The 19601-nt window shown below is 37.0% G+C and overlaps 1 protein-coding gene across 1 annotated transcript in view; it reads right to left on the bottom strand.

The window, feature by feature from the left end:
- Positions 1-292: 292 nt before the first annotated feature.
- sema3aa (sema domain, immunoglobulin domain (Ig), short basic domain, secreted, (semaphorin) 3Aa) overlaps positions 293-19601 on the bottom strand; it is a 43938-nt gene continuing 24629 nt past the window's right edge. Inside the window, exons 4-17 of the mRNA XM_038294781.1 lie at positions 15851-15970; positions 15049-15139; positions 14837-14956; positions 11592-11734; positions 11345-11459; positions 11183-11252; positions 7522-7666; positions 7197-7416; positions 5840-5931; positions 5630-5671; positions 5265-5422; positions 2868-2935; positions 2617-2765; positions 293-1148 (exon numbers count right to left, since the gene is read on the bottom strand). Of these exons, the coding sequence (XP_038150709.1) occupies positions 447-1148; positions 2617-2765; positions 2868-2935; positions 5265-5422; positions 5630-5671; positions 5840-5931; positions 7197-7416; positions 7522-7666; positions 11183-11252; positions 11345-11459; positions 11592-11734; positions 14837-14956; positions 15049-15139; positions 15851-15970 (2235 nt within the window). The 3' untranslated portion in view covers positions 293-446. The remainder of the gene's footprint in view (positions 1149-2616; positions 2766-2867; positions 2936-5264; positions 5423-5629; positions 5672-5839; positions 5932-7196; positions 7417-7521; positions 7667-11182; positions 11253-11344; positions 11460-11591; positions 11735-14836; positions 14957-15048; positions 15140-15850; positions 15971-19601) is intronic.

Below are 19601 nucleotides of genomic sequence, written 5' to 3'. Positions count from 1 at the left end.
GCAGTGAATTAATAATTTCTGCTTCCATAAATGTCTGCAGATTTATTAATGTCTCTGTAGCTGTCCTGTCAGCATAATAAGTCAAACAAATGCCTGACTTAACATTTTTCTGTCCCATTCTTGTATTAGTGGCTTATGTACAAGAGGTTGAAGGTGTCTGCCAGAATGTATCCCAGGCAAACAGGCATGTTCTCATAAATTTACAGAATGCATTCCTGGTGTTCCATCCTCTGCTCATTTCTGTCTTTTTACACAGGTTCTCGCCATTTGTCTTGTTTTTGTAACAGGGATGCAGTTCATTTATTTCATCGTTCGAAATGTGCTGATGTTTTTTTTTTTTCTTTTGTTCTGGATTCACAACCTAGAGTATGTGCTGATGCAGATGCATGGCTTTGTGCTTGGATGTGTGTAGATCTGCTTGGATGTCTGCGTCTTGGCTCCTTTTCTCAAACACTACGTGGGGGTCTCTGAAGCTCATGGGTCCTCCTGTTGCGTCCCTTCTTGTTTTCCTGCATCCGCCTCCACTTTGCCGCATGCTGGCTGCTCACCCGAGCGCCCCCGGCGACCTGTGAACCATTGCGGCCTCCCTGTACCTTTCCTCCGTTTTGCGTCTTCTGGCTGTTTTTATTGGCAGTTCCCAGATTTGTTTGGCCTCTCTGGGTATTTTGGCCTCGACTTGGCGCCTCAATCACTGGCTCTCCAGTGTGAAGCCACGGCCTGCTGTGTGGCGGACTGGCTTGTTGCTTCTGAGCAGTGGGGGCTGCCGCAATGGGCCGTAATGCAGAGTTTGAAGAACTGTCAGATTTGCTGTTGGGAGCTTTCACCTTTTTCTGTTTGCGCTCCTTTTTCCAAACTCGATCGCAAAATTCTTCCACGCTGTTCAGCTCCGGGTGGTCTAGGAGAGACAGGAAATCTCTGTACCACACCCTGTGCTTGGCTGAATTACCTGAACTGCCTCCTACACCAGGAAGCCCAGGCAGAATGTCCCCCAGTCTCTGAGTAGGAATGACCTGCAGACTGAGACGCAGCAGCGGCTGAATGAAGCCGTGTTCCACCGCCTGGCAGTGATAGATTCCCGTGTCAGACTGAGACAGGCTGCGGATCAACAGACCCTGGTCTGTACGCAGCACCCGATCATCCATCTTAATCTGAAATAAAAACACACAGACAACAATGTAAACGAGAAATTCTAAAAATCAGAGCAGTAGTTCAATGAGTCCAAACAAGACTTTTTCTTAAACTTTGATAACATAACACATATGAGACTTAGATTATTGGACAATTGTTGTAATTATAGATTAAGCTTTTGATTTGCTGTTATTTAAAGTGCTTACATTATATATATATTTTCCCCTCTCATTTACATTACACAGTTGCCATTTCCACGAAAGAAAACCTCTATTTTAAGGGAGTTTTCTTTGGTTGAATGAAAACCAAAGCAAACATTATATTTGCTATTCAATACTTGTTACCTTAATATATCAAACACAACTTCTTAACTTTTCATAAGTTCTAGCTTTAAAATAATTCATGAAATTCTGCAAAAGTGACTTACAACCAACAACAATACAATACAGTTTATGTGCATTTTATGTGATGCATCAACTCAAAGTATCACGTGACTGTGAAGTGGAAGGTAAAAATAAATGGTTTTAAAAATCTGTTGCCAGCATCATGTGATGTGGGTATCTATTCGTCCATTTTGGCTGTTAGTTTAGGGAAACTTTGATAGATTTTCTTCCAGATTTGCAATTTATTTAGTTATGTCTTTTTTTTGTTAGTTAATGTAATATGATGGGGTTCTACATACTTTGCATATGAACTGAAAGTTAATTTTGATCTCATCAAAACAGGGTAAATAATTCCATGTTTTATTTTTCAATCCATTTTTTTTTTTTATAATTGTTTAACTTAATGAGTTCTAAAGGCAAATGGATACTACAGACTTGTTTTTTTGGGGTGTAAAAATGTCTAACCCATTTATCCCTTTTGTTCCATTTCTAAATTATGTACTACCTTTTATTTCTCTGTAACAAAAAGGCCATATTCAATACACTGGGCTTAGTGGCTGTAACAAGAACACTTAAAAACATACGTAAGGGAAAACATGTCTGCGGGTTTTCCTTCAGTAAAAACTAGAATCTGCATTTCTAATCCAGCTGTAATATCAATTCAGATAAATATATAAAATTCCTTTGTTTTGAATCAGATAAGCCTCCAGACCCATGGCTCTATCTCTGCTTAACTTCCTGTATCCTATTTCTCTTCCTCACTGGATCCTGAAACAACATGGTCTCACTGACCAGCTAGAAAAATATCGCCACGGTGCAAATCTTTTCAAAATGTAATTGGTTACATCCTTGGGTCAAAAAGTGAGCCTAAATATCCACACCCATAGATCTTACACTTCCTGTCCTATGAGGTTAGAAATCAGATGTAATTGCTCATGGGATAAAACAGGAGGATAAAAAAGATGTTTTTTCTGAAGAAATGAAAAATTCTCAAACTGTTTTTAATTTTGATGTATTGTCACATGTAATCTCTACTATACAGGAACCCAATCAAGATTCAGAAACTTCAGTTCTTAAAGGATGTTTAGTAAATGTTTACACTGACCTCCTGCTTGCGATCATCATTTGGCTTTTGCAGCTGCCAGTAAATCAGTGCTCTTTGGGACTTGGGGCTGCACTCCAGAAACATGCTGCTGTTCTCCACACCAAACACACTCCTGTCCTCTATGCTTCCTCCCAAGCCGTCCATGTCATCTGATAAAAGAACGAAAAAAACAAAACACATGGACAGTACAATTAGAACTGTGTGGTATCAATAGGAGAGAGAGTGCATGTGTGGGTGGTGTTTCTGAGTACCATGATGCTGAAGGTCTGAGCATTGTGAGAGTGGATCTCCATTTCTTATGTCCTGTCGCCTGGTTCTCCTGTGATTAAACAACAGTTTAGGAGATTATTGATAATTAAATAAGACCTGGGAAGCAATTTATGTTGCACATAATGATATCACTGTTTTGGAAAACAAGATTGTTGGTAAGAAATGGCATTTATAGACAGTTGTACTGCTCATAATCAACCACTAGAGGGTAATATTACACAATATGAGAGAAATTTGGCATTAGTTCAAGATTTATCGCACTGCTTACTCACATGAATGAACCAAGAAAATAAATCCCATAATATCTGGAAAAATGTCAGGAAAATAAACCTGCTGATCAAGGCAATGCCATGCTTCAGTGCCCTTTGCTGAGTCATTATTATGGAGCACGCTCAGAATTGTTTTGCCCTTGAAGTGCCTCCAAAAATTAGCCTCACTCTTTGTCCTCTCTTTGTGAAATTCCACTACGTCATTTGGATTTTTAACACAATGGTGAGACATTATAATAGTGCAGCTTCACTGAGTGGCAGTGAATGTCTCCTTCTTCTTGCGCTTTCAAACTGTTGATAGGCTGACTTCTAATGTAATAATAAAACAGGATGAGGACCGAAAAGAAATGAACTGAGGAAACCAAAATGATACAACTAGTTGAAATTTTTATTAAGCATTGTGTATTCTACCAAAGGGATTGACATTTTGCATATTAAACATGTACTAATATACCTTAAGCTATTTCACAATTTGTTACATACAGCCACAAACAAATAGTGCATTTTATGATAACCTATTTTATTTTTTTGGCTTTTTCTTATTGAAAACTTCTTTTTACTGTGGTATCCACAATAAAATCCAGTGCAGTCGATTGTGGACAGTGTGGGACATCTGCAGCCTTAAGGAGACCCTGCTCTCTACCTAGGCTGACTGACTGCAGGAAAATAATTTATTATAATTTATTAATGCATCTTGAGGAGCTCAATATATCTAAACACTGAGTATTCTAAAGAATTGATGGCTATTATTTTTGCAACAATTGTGTTTTTTATTGAGCAATAGGGAACAAAGCTATACCAAACAAGGTTAGCCAGAACTATCCTTGTTTTGTCTTCTCTATAAGTCATGTAATTTTTGCAGACCCAACACATATATGGTTGTATCTGCAAAAATTGATTTCCTTGGTCTACATAAAAATGTTATTTGTGACAGAAGATTAATGCTTCACGTCACTCAGACTCAGACTCAGACAACCTCCAAACAGTATTTAAGGCATTCACTGGAGTTTTTTTATTTTTTATTTTATTTGACATTTAACTACGTAGTGGATTGTATTTGATCATTTGTTGACTTCCTAAGGTAATTGCTTTACTTTTCTATATGTATTAAAGTTAAGGGGCCTGATTAAAAATGCTATCCACACTTATGCACAACTTTTTAATGGTGTACCAAATAAAATTGTGACAAAATAAATCTATTTGTATAGTTATATTGTGAAAACATATAAATAGGAGGAACACAATTTTTTTTCCAGGTATGGTAGAACTCTCTGCTGTGCTTAAGCAAGCTATGCGTAACATATTCTCCATTGCTCAAACATTTTCTTTGCATTTCTTCCATCTTTTTATGTCTGGTTCGTGTTTTGGGAGGGAAACTATTTGCCGTGTACACCATGGGGAGTGTTTTTTTGGCTGTAACCCATGCTGGAGTAAACCCATTGGCCTACTTCTGGTGGTTCGAGAAGTTCTGCATGAATGAGACGGAGGGCTGGTGTCGTTCAATACGAGTGAGAGCTGCAGCATTCAACATAAGCCTGCTGGTTAAAGCGGAGGGTAATTTGAGGGAGTTCATACCTCCTGGCTGCGGGGTGAAGCGGTCAGACAGCTCCTGTTGGCTATAATTTAGTGCATGTGAGCAGGGTATGTATATTTATGAGTATGTGTGTCTGAGTGTAGCCCAACTGTAGGGTGATGGACACAAAACTGCTGCTGGCAGAAATTCTAACCCAGGTTCCCGGATTGTATTTCTTGGAATGCATACTTAAGCTTGTGTGTATTTAACGAGAATTTTTTGTGCCTGTGTAATAATGTGATTACTTCCATCTTAAGGTGTATTGGCATGTGGATTTTGTCTCTTTTAGGGTTTTGGACTTTCAACAGTTGCTAATTGGCCAGTGGAGGTCTGCCCTTAGAGGAAAAAAACCCTTATGATCCAAACAAATCAACAATCTTAAAGCCAAATGCAGCTGCAGTTCACAGGTGTAGCAATAGCTCCAAGGAGTGACTACATTCATTATTATTATTACAAAGAAAACACATAAAGCCTAAACAGACCCACAGAGGATAAATAAAACTTAAGAGGAGTTTTAAATATGTCCAAGCTCCTACCTCTTGGCGGTAGGAAAGTATCTGGAGCACTCAGCACCATCCCAGGCACAGTAAGGGTCTCTGGCCAGGCAGCACTCGGCACAAGCTTTCCCATACACCTCGCAGCGGTGTAAAGACATCTGTGATACTCCTAGGGCTGAGCCAAGGTACAGCTGTTGCTAAAGAAGTCAAAGAAAAGGCAAGGATGTAAAATTCCACTTTCCTGCAAGGCAGCTCAGCTGGAAATAATTGAACAAAGAAAGGTGTTTGTGGCTTTTATGGTTAGGAACATTTTCCATGTTTAGTTAAAAACCAACAAAAGCTAATTCATTTGTGTCTCTTGGACAGGTTTGGAAAAATAACAATGTGTAGAAACAAGCTTTTACCTGTTTGGTGGAAAGCTCCATGGCAGTAATGGGAGTAGGCTCCTGCACAAAACAAACACAAGGTATTAAGTTCACAATATCAGTAATGAAATTACAGAGTTACCAAAACAAAGAGATTTAAACACCAAAAACTGGTGAACAGTCATTGTGACATTTTAATGTGTTTCATATCGTAGAATTACATACATTTTGCAGTTTTTTAAACCTTACCCTAAAAACAGTCATTTCCTCGAGAACAACCTCCTCCAGGTCATACCAGCTCTCTCTGGGAATTGTAACCACTTTTAGCACTGTTCCCATATCTGAAGACAACATACAAAAATATGAATACATTTGCAAATGATCATCATTTGAGAGATTAGCTCAGCTAATGCAGATTGTTTAAATATCCTTAGCATTATCTTTCAGACACTCCATGATAGCGGTCCACTGTAGTTCAAAACAGGGCATTTAAACATTTTTAAGTCCAGCCTGCTAAAAGTCCCAGCAATCTAAACTTAGCTATTTATGCTCATTTTTGTCAGTGGCAGGAATAGATTGAGTCTGGTGGAAATTGCTGTGGTGAAGTGAGCTTGAGAAAGAATTAGGAGTAAAGGCAGAAGTCATGTGAACTAAGCTGAAACATAAATAATTATCAATTTATTGCTTCAAAATAGGTTCAAATCAACTCAGAAAAACCTTCTAGTCAGGGACTTTTTTTTTTTGTTTTGTTTTTTGTTTTCTTTGTTTTGCAAATGCAAAACTTTATTTTTTCTCCAAAAGCTAAAATAACATCTCTGTCAGATAATGTCTCCCACCCCATGCATGAAGCTGTTGCTGGACTGGAAAGCTCATTTAGTGACAGACCGCTGCACCCTAAATGCACCATGGAGCGTTATCACAGATCCTTTCTACCAACATATCTGGGAGTAAGGATCTTAATACCACTGTTCCCAACAACCTCAATACATTATTACATTCATGCTAATTTTTTGCAAAGTTTCTGCCTTAGTAAAATAACATGCTGCTGTCATTTTTGCACGTCTCTGGTGTTGTTGCTTTTTTTCCCCACATATCCATTACTGTAAAAACTGTCCACAGCTGTATATTATTTATTCTCCAGATGCACATTAATTATATTGTAAAAACACTGTACAGTATAGTATTTTATATGTTTCTTAACTCTGTCACTTATTCTGTTATTTTTATACACTTTTCCAAGGTCCACATTGTGTAACCACTTGTGCTATAATCTTTTGCTCCTGCTGTAACACCACAAATTCCCTATTGGGGGAAAATAAAGGGATTGTCTCTTCTATTATAATGATATAATGTCTTGAAGCAGTATTAATTCCCAGTTCTACTCTTGCATTTTTCAATGTTACAACCAAAAAACCCTAACATGTATTATTTGTATTTTTTTGGCTTTACTTACGTAAATAAGAGCAAAAAGGAGCGAGTTATATTTTATTTGTTATATAAATATAATGAATGAATTTGCTTATCCATCCAATCAGTCCAGTGTTTTATCTTCACTGTCATATTGGTTCTTAGGTTTATGAACCTGTTGTGTGAGTAATGATTATACCTGTGCCTATGAACATGACATCGTATTGTCCGTCCTCTGCTTCAACTCTGTCCACCACCAGCTGGGAGAACTGGTATTCCACATCTGTTCGAACCATGATGGGCCGCCCCCCAATTGGGTGCACTGGGTTGTACATGGCAGGATGTACCCTGGCAAAGGTGATGACGTCGTCGGGAAGGTCCTTGGTGGAGTCAAAACCTCCAAATGTTTTGCTGGGGCACTAAAATATTAGAAAGAAAAGCTGTTTTTATGTATCTTTTATTGTAGTCTGATGTAAGCTTTATTGCACCTGCAAAACCCAAGGATATTTTGGATCCAAACTCACAGTGCCAGGGCGGGGGTAGGGCACCCTCCCTTGGAAAGGCACCCATTGGTAATTGGGCCCATCTCTGTGGGCATAGGGACCAAGGAAAACCCTCCTGATATCAGCCATGCTGTACATACACACTGCCGAGCCTTTAAATATGTTGCTGTGGAAGAAGAAAGTCAAACATAGAAAGTGTAAGAGTTCAAAAGTATATGGAGACCATGGGAGGGGGAGTAAATGTTTATTATAGACAAACAAGGGGGATTCAGAAGTGATTGGACACAAAGCAGGGATTAGGAGCTTGTGGAATACTGAGGAAAGACAACAAAATTACCCTTCATCGCATAAAGACGAAGAGAAGCTAGGCTGTCATTACCTAAGTACTAGATGATAGATTGGAACTTCTCTCTGACTGTTTTCAGCCCTGTGAGAGCAGACAGGAATTTGGGCAAGCTACCAACAAAACAGAAGACCTGCTAGAGAGCTTTTCTTAAAATCCCTTCCAATATTTTTGCTAGTCTTTCCTGAGCCAGATGGATGGATTTCACCTTCCCTGTTCAAATGAGTTCCAAACAGGCGAGGCTGAACAATCATGTGGAAAATAAGGGTGGGGGTATCTAGTATTCAGCTTGTCATGGTCAAACAGACAGCAGCAATTTGAGCATTGACTCATTTAGGTGGGGAATTTGGTCATTGCAAATAATTATTACTAGATCATACATGACACAATAAAAAATGTTAACTTAAGTCAATAACTGTTCAATCATATATATCATTTTGTGTTTTACAGTTTTGCAGGGTTGCTGTACAGTCTGTGAAAATGTGTTTAATCTAATAATTTTCTAGACCAGATATGAATAGTTGTATTAATGGCAAGGCAAGGTGAGGCACGTTTATTTGAAGAACACATTTCGGCAATAAAACAATAAAGAGTGTTTTATAGGATGCAAACATAAGGAAAGAAAACACATAATTGCACATTGCCGTTGCGTAATAAAGAAAACAGCTGGACTATAAACAGAAACTAATGATGTCTCAGTTAATAGTTTAAACAGTGCAGTCAAAGACAACTTTAAACAAATGGGGTTTGTTTAAAAGATGTCAGGCCTTCAGAATTGTTTTAGTTTTTTTGGAAGCTTGTTACAATTAGTGCAGCATAAAAGCTAAATGGTTCTTCCCTCGTTTTTGGTTTGTTTGTTTTTAGGATGGGAAGAAAATTGAACCTCAGAAGACCTAAGTGGTCTGGAAAGTTGATAGGTGAGCAAATATTTAATGTATTCTAGCACTGAGCCTTTTAGTGATTTGCAAACTAACAAAATTATTTTAGTCTATTATCAAAGATATAAGGACTCAGTGTAAGTTCTTCTTTCTAAAATTAAATGAAGACACAAAGGGCAGCATTCAGCAACACGCTGAAACTTTTTAGATTGTTTTGGCAGGCCCCTTTATGCACCCCTGGAGGTTTAGATTTGAGCTCTATGTGACCATTTCTCCAGTTGTCCAAGAACTATATTTATTTTTTCTTTTTTATATTATTAAGCTGAAGAAAACTATGGCACATCCCTAAAGAAACAGGCCAACTCCATTTTTTCCTGTGCTACTCAACACTTTAACCCAACTCAACTGTATTTATAAAGACCTTTAAAACAACCACAGCTGCACAAAGTGCTGTACATATCTGGTAAAGTTGAAACAGTATAAAAACAACATAGAAGTTTAAAGGAATAAAACTAATATAATAAAACAAATAAATGAAAACCAATAAAACTAAATGGATTTTAATGAGTTTATAGTCACCTGGTTAGATTCTAATGTAAAGTTGTTTATCATCCACAAAGTTATGAGAACTTTTTGTGTTGTTTGTAAAGGTCTGATCTTATGAGAGCATCTAGATTCTAAATACATGAGATTCCAAGATGGAACCTTGGAAAAACCCTTTGGGTACTTTTTTCTTTTTTTTTTTATAAACTATGATTTAAAATCATCTGTTGAGAGAACGAATATTGTTTATTCATTCATTTTTTTTCTTTTCTGGCTGATCAAAAGAAATGTATAAATATTAAATAATCATCATTTTAACTTAGCACTTGTTGTTATACTTTCATTTTCTTTAAAGGATTGAAAGTACTGAAAACTGTATTCTAGAGAAATATCAAATTTTGACATAATAATGTGCAGAAATCAAGGATTTAAGCTTAGAGTGATCATTCAAGTTTGTCAGTTAGCTCTTAAAACCTAACCAGAGACTATTAACTAATTTTCAACGTTTCACCTGCTACCTGTCATGTAAGATCTTACATTGTAAGGCAAACCTTCAGCTCACTTAATGAACTAAATGCCTAAAGAACATTCATGATGTCCTTTGTCTTGCTGACTACAATAGGAAATTGTATCAGGCTAATAAGGGATGTGGCTGGCATACGCACACAGCTGACAGTCTTCACCAAAGCATGAAAGATGAATGGATTAGCATTTGGAAATGTTAATTACAAAGAAATTCAATTAACTCCAGGGGCAAGAAAAGACACTCCAAATATATACACTTAGGAAGAAGTGCGGTTATGTGTTTGTGCAGATACCCAAAATACAATGCAGGAACACATACACATGCACGCTCACACCCACACACACACAGGAACACAGACGTACAATCAAACATTGATCTGTCAGTAGTGGTTTCCATGTGCCTCATTAAGCACTGATATTAAAAGCCAGTTCCTTCTGAGTATCTGCACTATTCATCTCTGGAAATCGGCCACTTAGAAAACCAATTAAACCTCTCTAATTACTCAATGCCCCTAATTGAATTTTTAAAGTGCATGTGTGTGTTGCTGTACAGCAGACTTGAGACTAGGTAGGTGGACGCCTGCCAACATGCACCAGTCTCAACATAGAAAAGCCATACGGGTGTTGTAATGTAAGGCATCTGTCTGTATGTGTTAGCTCGCACCGCGGTTCCATTCAGCTCATCTTATCATTGGCTGTGATTAATGGAAATGTGTAGGTTCTCTTTTCAAAGCCTATCACACACAACAGTGGACGCAACCCCTCCCTTCCTGAATGCAAATTTACCATCATCATGATAAGTGCCACCATCTGTGCCATTTTAGCTCACTTATTTGCCCTTCCCCGTGCCTTCACCTCTCCACATGATTCACAAGAGCCTCGCCCCCCTCTGAAATCCCCATTCATGGCTGGGGCGGTGGCCATGGGAGGAACGTGCATTCCTACTAAGTGAATATCATGTTTCTCTGGCTCTCTCATTCTCTGTAATCTGATTTCCACAACAAGCTTTGCCAGGGTTTGAATGAGATGGGGACAGGTATGGAGGATTGAAAGTAATTCCAAAGCAGAGATGGGGGGAGGTTTAAGATTGGAAAGGTAAACAGCCATGGGACACCTGTAAATGGATTAGATGAGGGCCATCTGGGAATTTTAACAGAGCCATGTTTGCTCAGTGATATTCTCCTCTGAGATTCAAATAACGGATTGGTCGATTACTTGATAGGATATATAAATATTTAGAGTATTAAATAAAAAAAGAAAAAAAAAACATGCTTTGCAAAGAGAAATAAATCAACTCCCTCTGATCTAGCAGCAAACCAGAGGTTGTTATACTGTTCCATGAATTAAGCACTTAAGAGCAGACACAAAAGGTCACTGTATGAATGATCTGTACCTGGAAGTGGTGAATACAGCGTAGATAACTGGATTCTTTGGATCCTTGGAGCTCATGAGAAATACATCCTCTGCAAAACAGACACAAAATGCGAGAAAATCTTTAAAGAAATGATCAGTGACCATCTTTGTAAATGTTTTCTTTTCAAGAACCCAGACTTACGCAGTTCGTCAAAGTGTGTATCGATCCCATTGACCCCAGGAACTGAACAGATAAGCCGAGCCTTCAGAAATGTAGTCCACTTGTTTACAAGGCTCCTGTGACCTCCCATATCATTCTGCACAAACAAATTACATTTCTGTCAGCATGACTTATACCTCAATTACCAAAACAGAATTAAGTAACAAGGGTTTGTTCATTAATATTAAGATAAAAAGAGGGATTTTAGTCTCTTTATGTGTGTTGTTACCTTACACAGTTGTCCTATCCTGGCAATAGTAGCCTTCCCAGTATGTTCTCCATCCATTGCATTCTCTTTAAAAAATAGGAAGATCTTGTCGTCCTCAGGGTTGTCACTTTCTGGGATTAAGTGTACTCCAATAAATCTGGGGTCTGGGGAAAAACGATTGTCAAGAAACCAGATCTGTTTTAAATCATGGTATTACACAATGACCTTAAATACTTCAAGTTTAAGAGATTTCCAAAAAAGGATTCCAAGTAATAAACTGGGGTCATTTTATGTCATATCTGATTCCCTGACTAAACTCAATGACTAAAATCTGTAGCTGATATATGATGTAATGTTTTTATGTGCATTCAATGCATTTTGCTTTCTTAACAAATCTCAGTTTTCTTAATAAATCAGTGGCTGAAGCAGGTTCCCACTTGGCAACAGGACACATCTTTTCAAAGTAGATTTTGTCTTGAAACATAGAGAAAACACTTTAGCATTTAGGTAGATTAAATATTAATATATTAATCAATACATTAATAATATCTATTAATATAAAGTATTGGTATCAGTAACATGATATGAGTTTTAGGACATTTAGAACAAAAATATATTTTACAGAACTTTAATTTTTGTGTTCTGTAATGACAACAATGATTAATTATTATGACAAAGTAATTCCTCCATATGAGATATCTAGTGCCAGAAAACTCTAAAGTGAAGAAGATTCAATTGACGAAAACTTCCATGTTATTTTGCTTTTAGAGTAACAAGAAAAAAGTCACAAGGAAAAAGCAAAAGTCAGGAAATACAATGTTTTTAGCAATAAGCTAGGGAGGATCGCAATGAATTCAATGAATTGTTAGTACAAAAGCGGAGTAAGTTTGTAACATTGACATATATTTTACAAATAAAATGAAAGACACGAGTCCCAAAGGTATTTTAACAACAATATAGGTTAAATTTCACTTCAATCTTCTTTTCAAGACCCTAAGATATTCATTTAGATGATTCATTTACTGCAGATGATAGATGTAAACGGATACTGATTAAAATCTATTACCGTTGGAGGCAACTGTAATCAATGGAATGTTTTTTTACTTTTGTGCATAAACCATAATGCAGAAAAGATCTAACCAGTTTAATATACTTCCTCTCCACAAAGCTCCATCCAAAAGGGTCTGGTAAATGCAAAAAGTAACACTTCCTATTCAGGGATTTTTGTCTGCCATAAATATCTATAGCAGAGTTTTTGCATTCTAGGAATTTTTATTTTAGCACTGAAAATGGTAATTTCAAATTCCTATCCATATACCTCTGCAACAAGTTTCTTCTAATTTCATTTTGTATGTTTATAGCTCAGTAAAGCGTTAATTGCCCAGCACTTCAAACCATTTTGCTTCACTGTTTGAATCCAACAGTAGCGAGTGCTCTAGAACAAAATCCAATAAAAGCATTGTGCCCTTACCACATGCTCTCTAAAATACATGCATCTCGTTGTCCTCGATGACACGAATAACTTTAAAATGAATTTGAAATGATATTAAGGCTAAATAGAATCCGGGATTTTTCAGGATTAAGTACCTAGTATGCAGAAAGTAACCACAACCACTGAAGGCTTCATGACAAAGTGTAAATCGAGCCTGTATCTGAAAAGCTTAGGGGTTAGCTGATTTGAAACAAGCAGTGCTGTGTTACATCTCCACAGCCTTTTAGGATATGGAGTAGCTGTGAAAAAGTAGAGTGCGGACAAAGTGAGATTTACAAGCACCGCGTTGTTCCGATATCCCCGTTATAACTCATTGTAGAACTTATGAACCTTACAGGTGAATATGTGCCATTAAATCTGCACCATCAGGAATCCATCACGCTTAAAAAGCACTCCTCAATCAATCACACACAAGGAGCTCTTTATACAGAGGATATTTTATCCAATTATAGTGTGAATAAGATACAAAGAGATCCATAAATAAAATCACTGAAGGTAAAACTACAATTTAACACTAAATCCTTACAATTCCTAAGAAATAATCCAGTATTACTGATTCCTTCTCAAGTATTGGTCTTATTACGTTAGAGTACCATGTAACCTTGTTGATAAAGGCTCAGTGGAATATCCCCTTCCCAGTAATCCATGCAATTACAATCCCCTCTTTGTAAAGATGCCGCTGGATTTTGCAGAGCTGAATGGCTGCAATCCCCGCCGTATTTGTTTGAACAAGGTGAAAGATTTGTGGGGATTAGTGCAGTAACAAAGACCCCTCCTTTTTAAATAACTCCTATTAATATGTCACGGTAATCAGCACCACCCAGGCTAGCATTTGAGATTTGGAAGGTATGGGTGGGTTCAGAGGAACTGGAAGGAATTTGACTCCACTACAGGAAAACGGTTAAAAGTGGGTTGGTTCTATGGGAAAGAGGGAGGAAAGGGGATGGGACAACATGAGGGAAAAGTTCAACCTGACCTTTAGTGGCTACCTCAGTTCTCTGCCAATGATGAAAGATAGCCAGACAGACTGAGGAGTCAATGACCCTCACAGCAGCTCTAATCTTACTAGAACAGTCAAAATCAGGTGACCTTGAACAGGCTTTAAAATCTGATGTCCGAAAATAAATGGACATTATTTAAGACTTTAAACAACAACATGTCAGAAAATGTTGGTGGTCAGATGCTGAAAGGTTCCTGAATTAACCCTGATTACTTTAGCTTTTCCACATGTTCTTCTCCCATTTGGAATAAAATGGGTAAAAAAAACAAACTAAAAGATTAAATTAACATCGCTGGATCTGTGAGAGTCAAAAGTGAATATGTTTTAACTGTTAAGTCCGCGCAAATTCTTAACAATAATAACTTGTTGATAACCTGTCCCTCAACAAAGAGTGCACAGCTGAAAAGCAGGACTTTGTGTCTTATAGATTAGTAATTTTAAGCTGTGATATCTTTTTAGTCTTATTTCATCAGTTGTGAGTAGATATTGAAAGACGAGTATTAAGATGTAATTTTTTCTTGTAACAATGGTCCACGTTTATTTTTTTCAATAAATGTTAATCCTATTTAACGTAAAAAATATCCCTTATTTAAGTAAAAAGTTAAAATTCCCTTTTTTCTATAATCTTTTTGCTGTTGTAAACACCAGAATTTCCCTCTTGTGGGTAAATAAAGGGATTTTCTATTCTAATTTATTATATTCTAAATAGTGGGAACACAGTGCAAAACCTAAGTATCTCATTTGTTTGATGTAAAAGAAGTAAAAATTTGTTACCATTCAGCCATCTTGAATCGTGCTGCTCCGTTCTGATTGGATGATGATCTCCGAGGGTACGGAAAATGGCAAAGTCCCTTCCCATGAAATCAGCAGATGTTCCAGAGTACAGCTCTCCATCTGCCACGGAGGAGAGTTTGTCAGAAATGAACGAACACCTCTACAGTACATGTGCACTCCCTGGAGGTGATAAAGACCATGATTAAACTCACCGAGCAGGAGTGACGCTGAAAGCATTTTAGGGTCGTAGGGGCTTTTCCCTCGGCCATTCTCAAACTGTGAAGCCAGTCGGAATATGTTGTCCTGTGGTGAAAGTGGGGTCAAAGTTCAGCTGGAGGCCACTGAAAGCCACATATAAGCCCGGTTGAGGGTGCCCTTATAGTCTGTGTTTCGAGTTACAATATATTCTCATTTTAGCTTGCTATTTTTGGTTGGGATGCAAAGCAAATTCAGTCTGACATGAGCAGTGAGTAATATGTTTTTTTTTATAACACTGTTATGCCATTCCGCCACAGGTCAACAATAGTTTCTGCAACAGTGAAATCCAGATATTAAAATAATATAGTAGGATAAGAGCAGAAACAGAAGAGAAGCAGAATTATTATACTATGAAAACACCACTTTAAGGTCCAATGAACAAATGTCAAATCTTAGCATCATAGTGCAAACAGCTCTCCCAGTTATTGGTCTGCTGAACTCATGCTGGTGCATTGATTAACCTGCAGACCTCTTCTAAGAAATATAATCAATCTTTTATGTGGGAGAAGAGTTGATAAATATCCAGTCACTTCATCTGAACTACAGTATTTACACAGACCGCCTCTAATGTTTCTTAAACAGAAGAAAACATAGCATGTAAAATGACTGAACTTAATCCTGCATTGGTAGACCTTTCAGAATTTGTGGTGTTTTTTACGCTCTTTAAGAAAAGAGACTCCCTCCTGCATGTAGATGTACGTCCATAACTGATAAAAACAAATACTTTTGAATAAATTAATTCAAATCATCAGATACCTCTGCTCTTTTGCCCATTTCCAGGTAAGCACAGATGGGGTGGAAGGCTCCTGTACCACAGATGTACAAATGGGTCTGATTGTATGGTTGAAGGACCCGAATGAAATTAGAACACTCCTTCTGAAAAACAAGCCGAAGAAACACTAAGCTTTAACTTTACTGATAACTTACAGAAGGAAAACATGAACTGTGAAGTGAACAAAAATAATAAACATTTACAAAACATAAATACATTTGTCTCATACATTTGGTGGGATTTTCCCCCTGAGTCAATATTTCAAGGACCAACTGTCACCGAACAGCAGTTATCAATGATCATCTTTTTTATGTCTCTAACAGCAATGCACATCTGGACACAGACATTTTTGTCTGTTCTCCTTCATGACATAGTTCAAGCTCACTGTTAAAAGGAACCAGACGGGTAACCCCTACAATGTGACAAATTGCAGATGGAATACAATGCTTTTTTTCTAAGGAATGCTTCCTTGTAACTTTTCCATTAAAAAATAAAGAAAAGGGAAAAATATTTATACAGAGAAACACCAAATCATTGTCCAATCAACGGGTTCTCCAACTTACACTGTGGATCTCTGTCATTCCTCCATAACCAATGATTCAATGGAATCACCTGGTTTCCTTAGAAAACCTTTAATCTGACCGACTGTGTGACTCACTGGAGATTACATGTGTTGTAAGTTGGCCCTATATTGAATAAATAAAATGGATTGAAAATTCACTTGTTTATGTGTCTCATAAAATGTAACAAAAATATGATATTGTAGCACAAGAAAATCTATAAAAGAATACTTTGCAAGATAGCCTTTTCTTTTAAATGTACACAGAATAACCAAAAGCAGTAAATATCTGGGTTTGCAGAGCAGTGTTGAAGATTTTCCAGTATAAGCAGTAACTTTCCAGTTGGTTTGGAAAGACTTATGAAGTGGAGTCTCCATCAAGGAAATCCCACCTGGAAGTCACGTCAGGCGAATCAGCCACAGCTCCTTTAATGATCCATGTGCTTGAATTTACTGGGGCTGTTTGGTTTGGCTCTCCTCTAATTCCTGATTGTTCCAGCAGTGTGAGACTGTTTATTAGAGTGCTAATCAGCAGCACTGGTTAATGCAGGAGGTCTATTAGCAGCCCCGAGGAGCTGAATTAGGCACATGTGTTTAAGGGATTAAGCTCTGGTTAGCTCAGTTATACATGCATGCTCAATATCCACCTGGCAAATAGGTACACATGTGGAGGAAGATTTGGAAAAACAGAACACTTCACATTAGATGACAGCTAAATTACCCCTTTCTCTTCCTGCCTCTTTTAACACATATATCCGTACAGTCTTTCAAGCTCACAGACACCTCGCTCTGATTATGTGGTGATGTCCCTGCTATGTGAGGCAGAAATGGATGCAGGGCATCAGGTTGACGTGATGACATTTTCCAGAGCAGCATGAATTAACAGTGTGATCACAAGCTACAAACCTTTCCACAGCACAGAAATTTCTGTTACTTTTCAAAATGGTATAAAAGTGTTGTTTCAGCTCTGGTGTTTTCTCTTCTTTGGTCATTTGCTTCAGGGGAAAGTTTGAGTTTTGGAGAAATAGTGTGCTTTATTTTTTGTAAAAAAAAAAAAAAAAAAAAAACAACTCTTCATCTTAGGAATGCTGTTGGAGAGATCTGCTGGCTAACTTCTAGCAGCTAGATTGTGTGCTCATATATTGTGAAAAATGCTAGAAAGTGGGATTTATATTTTCATAGTTGGCTACAGGATGAAAATTATCTTAATTAGATGTCATTAGGGTCTCAAAAATGAATCAAAATCACCATAACCTAAACAAGTCTTTGGAAATAAAGTCATAATTTATGAAGAAAACCAGTTAAACTGAGCTGGAAGGAAAAACTGTTCTCCAATAATTTGCAAATAAAACGTAACATGTAAAAAAGAAAAAAAAATAATAAAGAAGGGCTGCCTAAGTGAAAAGAAAAGATGTTTTAAGTCTAATGCTTATTGCATATAGTTCATATCTTCCATAATAAGCGTAAGGTGGTGGAACTGACCAGCTCTCGGCTGCAGGACAAGTTTATGAATTCTCGTTTGAGTACCATAATGTTTTTGCAACTGCATTCAACCAGGCTGCCTTATCAAGACTTGAGTAGGGTTTGCTTTATGACCTAATTTGCAGAATTATCGATGTATATGTTATTATAGTGCATAGTGCAGGAGAGAAAAAAGTAAGTCAAAAATTATCTTGAAATGTTTGGAACTGCAAATTACTTTTCTTCATTTGATTTTTGTTTTTGATTTTTACAAATTTTACAATTCAAAGCTATTCAAAGCTTGGTAAATAAATAAATAAATAGATAAATAAATAAATATAATTTAAAAGAGACATTCTTGTGGAACAACTTATGTTGCTCTTTTTCTTAGTTTAGTATTCTTTAACTTATGGTCAACTTTACAACAAGGGGTGGTATAATATGAATATTTGGAATAATAATATTACATAAAAAGACGATGTGAGAAAACTGTAAATAACTAGCCTGGCCCTAATATATGTTCTTGAACATTTTATTCATTAGGCTGCAGCAGAGGGGTCAACATTTCCTGCTCTGATTGCAGCTTGCAGGCACTGCTGCATGAGGATTAGACTGCGTGTGCCTGTTTTGTAAAAAGAAAAATGACCCTATGGCAGCTAACAATGTTTAAAAAAAAAGACTAAGAATAATGAATCACTTCAAATGCCCAGTTGAAATTTCAGGAATAATAAAAACTATTTTACTCAATTTTCTTTCCTTTTTGCTTGCAACCTATGAGTAGCAGAATTGTTAAATATTTATTTTAAAAAGGGTTCATATTTACAAGTATAGTATATCATAATCAATTGATAAAAATGCCCGAAATTAAAACTATTAAATTTCCATAAGTGTCTCCTAGCAGAGTTGCATTGTTACATTTTGATTTAAAAATTATGAAGGATATTCATCCTAACCACCAAAAGTAGTTAGAAATGACAAATCTACTATAAAAAGTGCAAACATTATGCCAGCCTTTATGACAAATATTTTGTTATTGGAACAAAAAGCTTTCATTGCTTTTATGGAAACTGGTGAACATTAAATACCCACAAGCCTTGGCTTCCACAGTGCTCTATTGCTCTAAAATAATATTATGATTTTACCTCATTCGACACATAAATTGCTATTTAAAAAAAGGATAGTTCATATTTTCCTTTATTTTAGAAAATAAAATAGTTGATATTAACAGTTATGTGGCTAAATCTGCATGTTCTCTGACTGAGCCACAGCCTGCGTAAATTTCATTCTTAGCTTATAATGACTTTACCTTCTGTGTTTCCTCTAGTTGAACTGTTGAAGCCCTATGCCCACTCACATCATTCTCACGCCCTATTATGTGCATTTCATCAACTCCTATAAAGCCCTCCAGGGTCATCTGTGTTAAGGATTTAACATGTGTGCCTTTGTTAGATTCAACAGCTATGCGGTAGGTAAAGTTGCACCTAAACACTGACAGGTGTTAGGCATAGTGACATGAGTGCAGCTGTGTGTTGCCCTCAAGTAATAAACCGTTTCCTTGATCACAAACCGTGACAAACAACCTTCACATAAAGGATAAATGACTCAATTTCTGGATGCACTTAATCATTTTTTTGGACTGGGTATCGAGTATTACTCTCCATCAGAGGAATGGGTGGACAGATTTTGTCATGTGTGGGTAAATGTAGAGAACTTTA

This window comes from Cyprinodon tularosa, unplaced genomic scaffold (assembly GCF_016077235.1).
Source record: "Cyprinodon tularosa strain WSP-4 unplaced genomic scaffold, ASM1607723v1 ctg345, whole genome shotgun sequence".
NCBI classification, from domain to species: Eukaryota; Metazoa; Chordata; class Actinopteri; order Cyprinodontiformes; family Cyprinodontidae; genus Cyprinodon; species Cyprinodon tularosa.
Note: the sequence above shows the minus strand (reverse complement) of the source record. Positions and strands in the feature narration are given on the sequence as shown.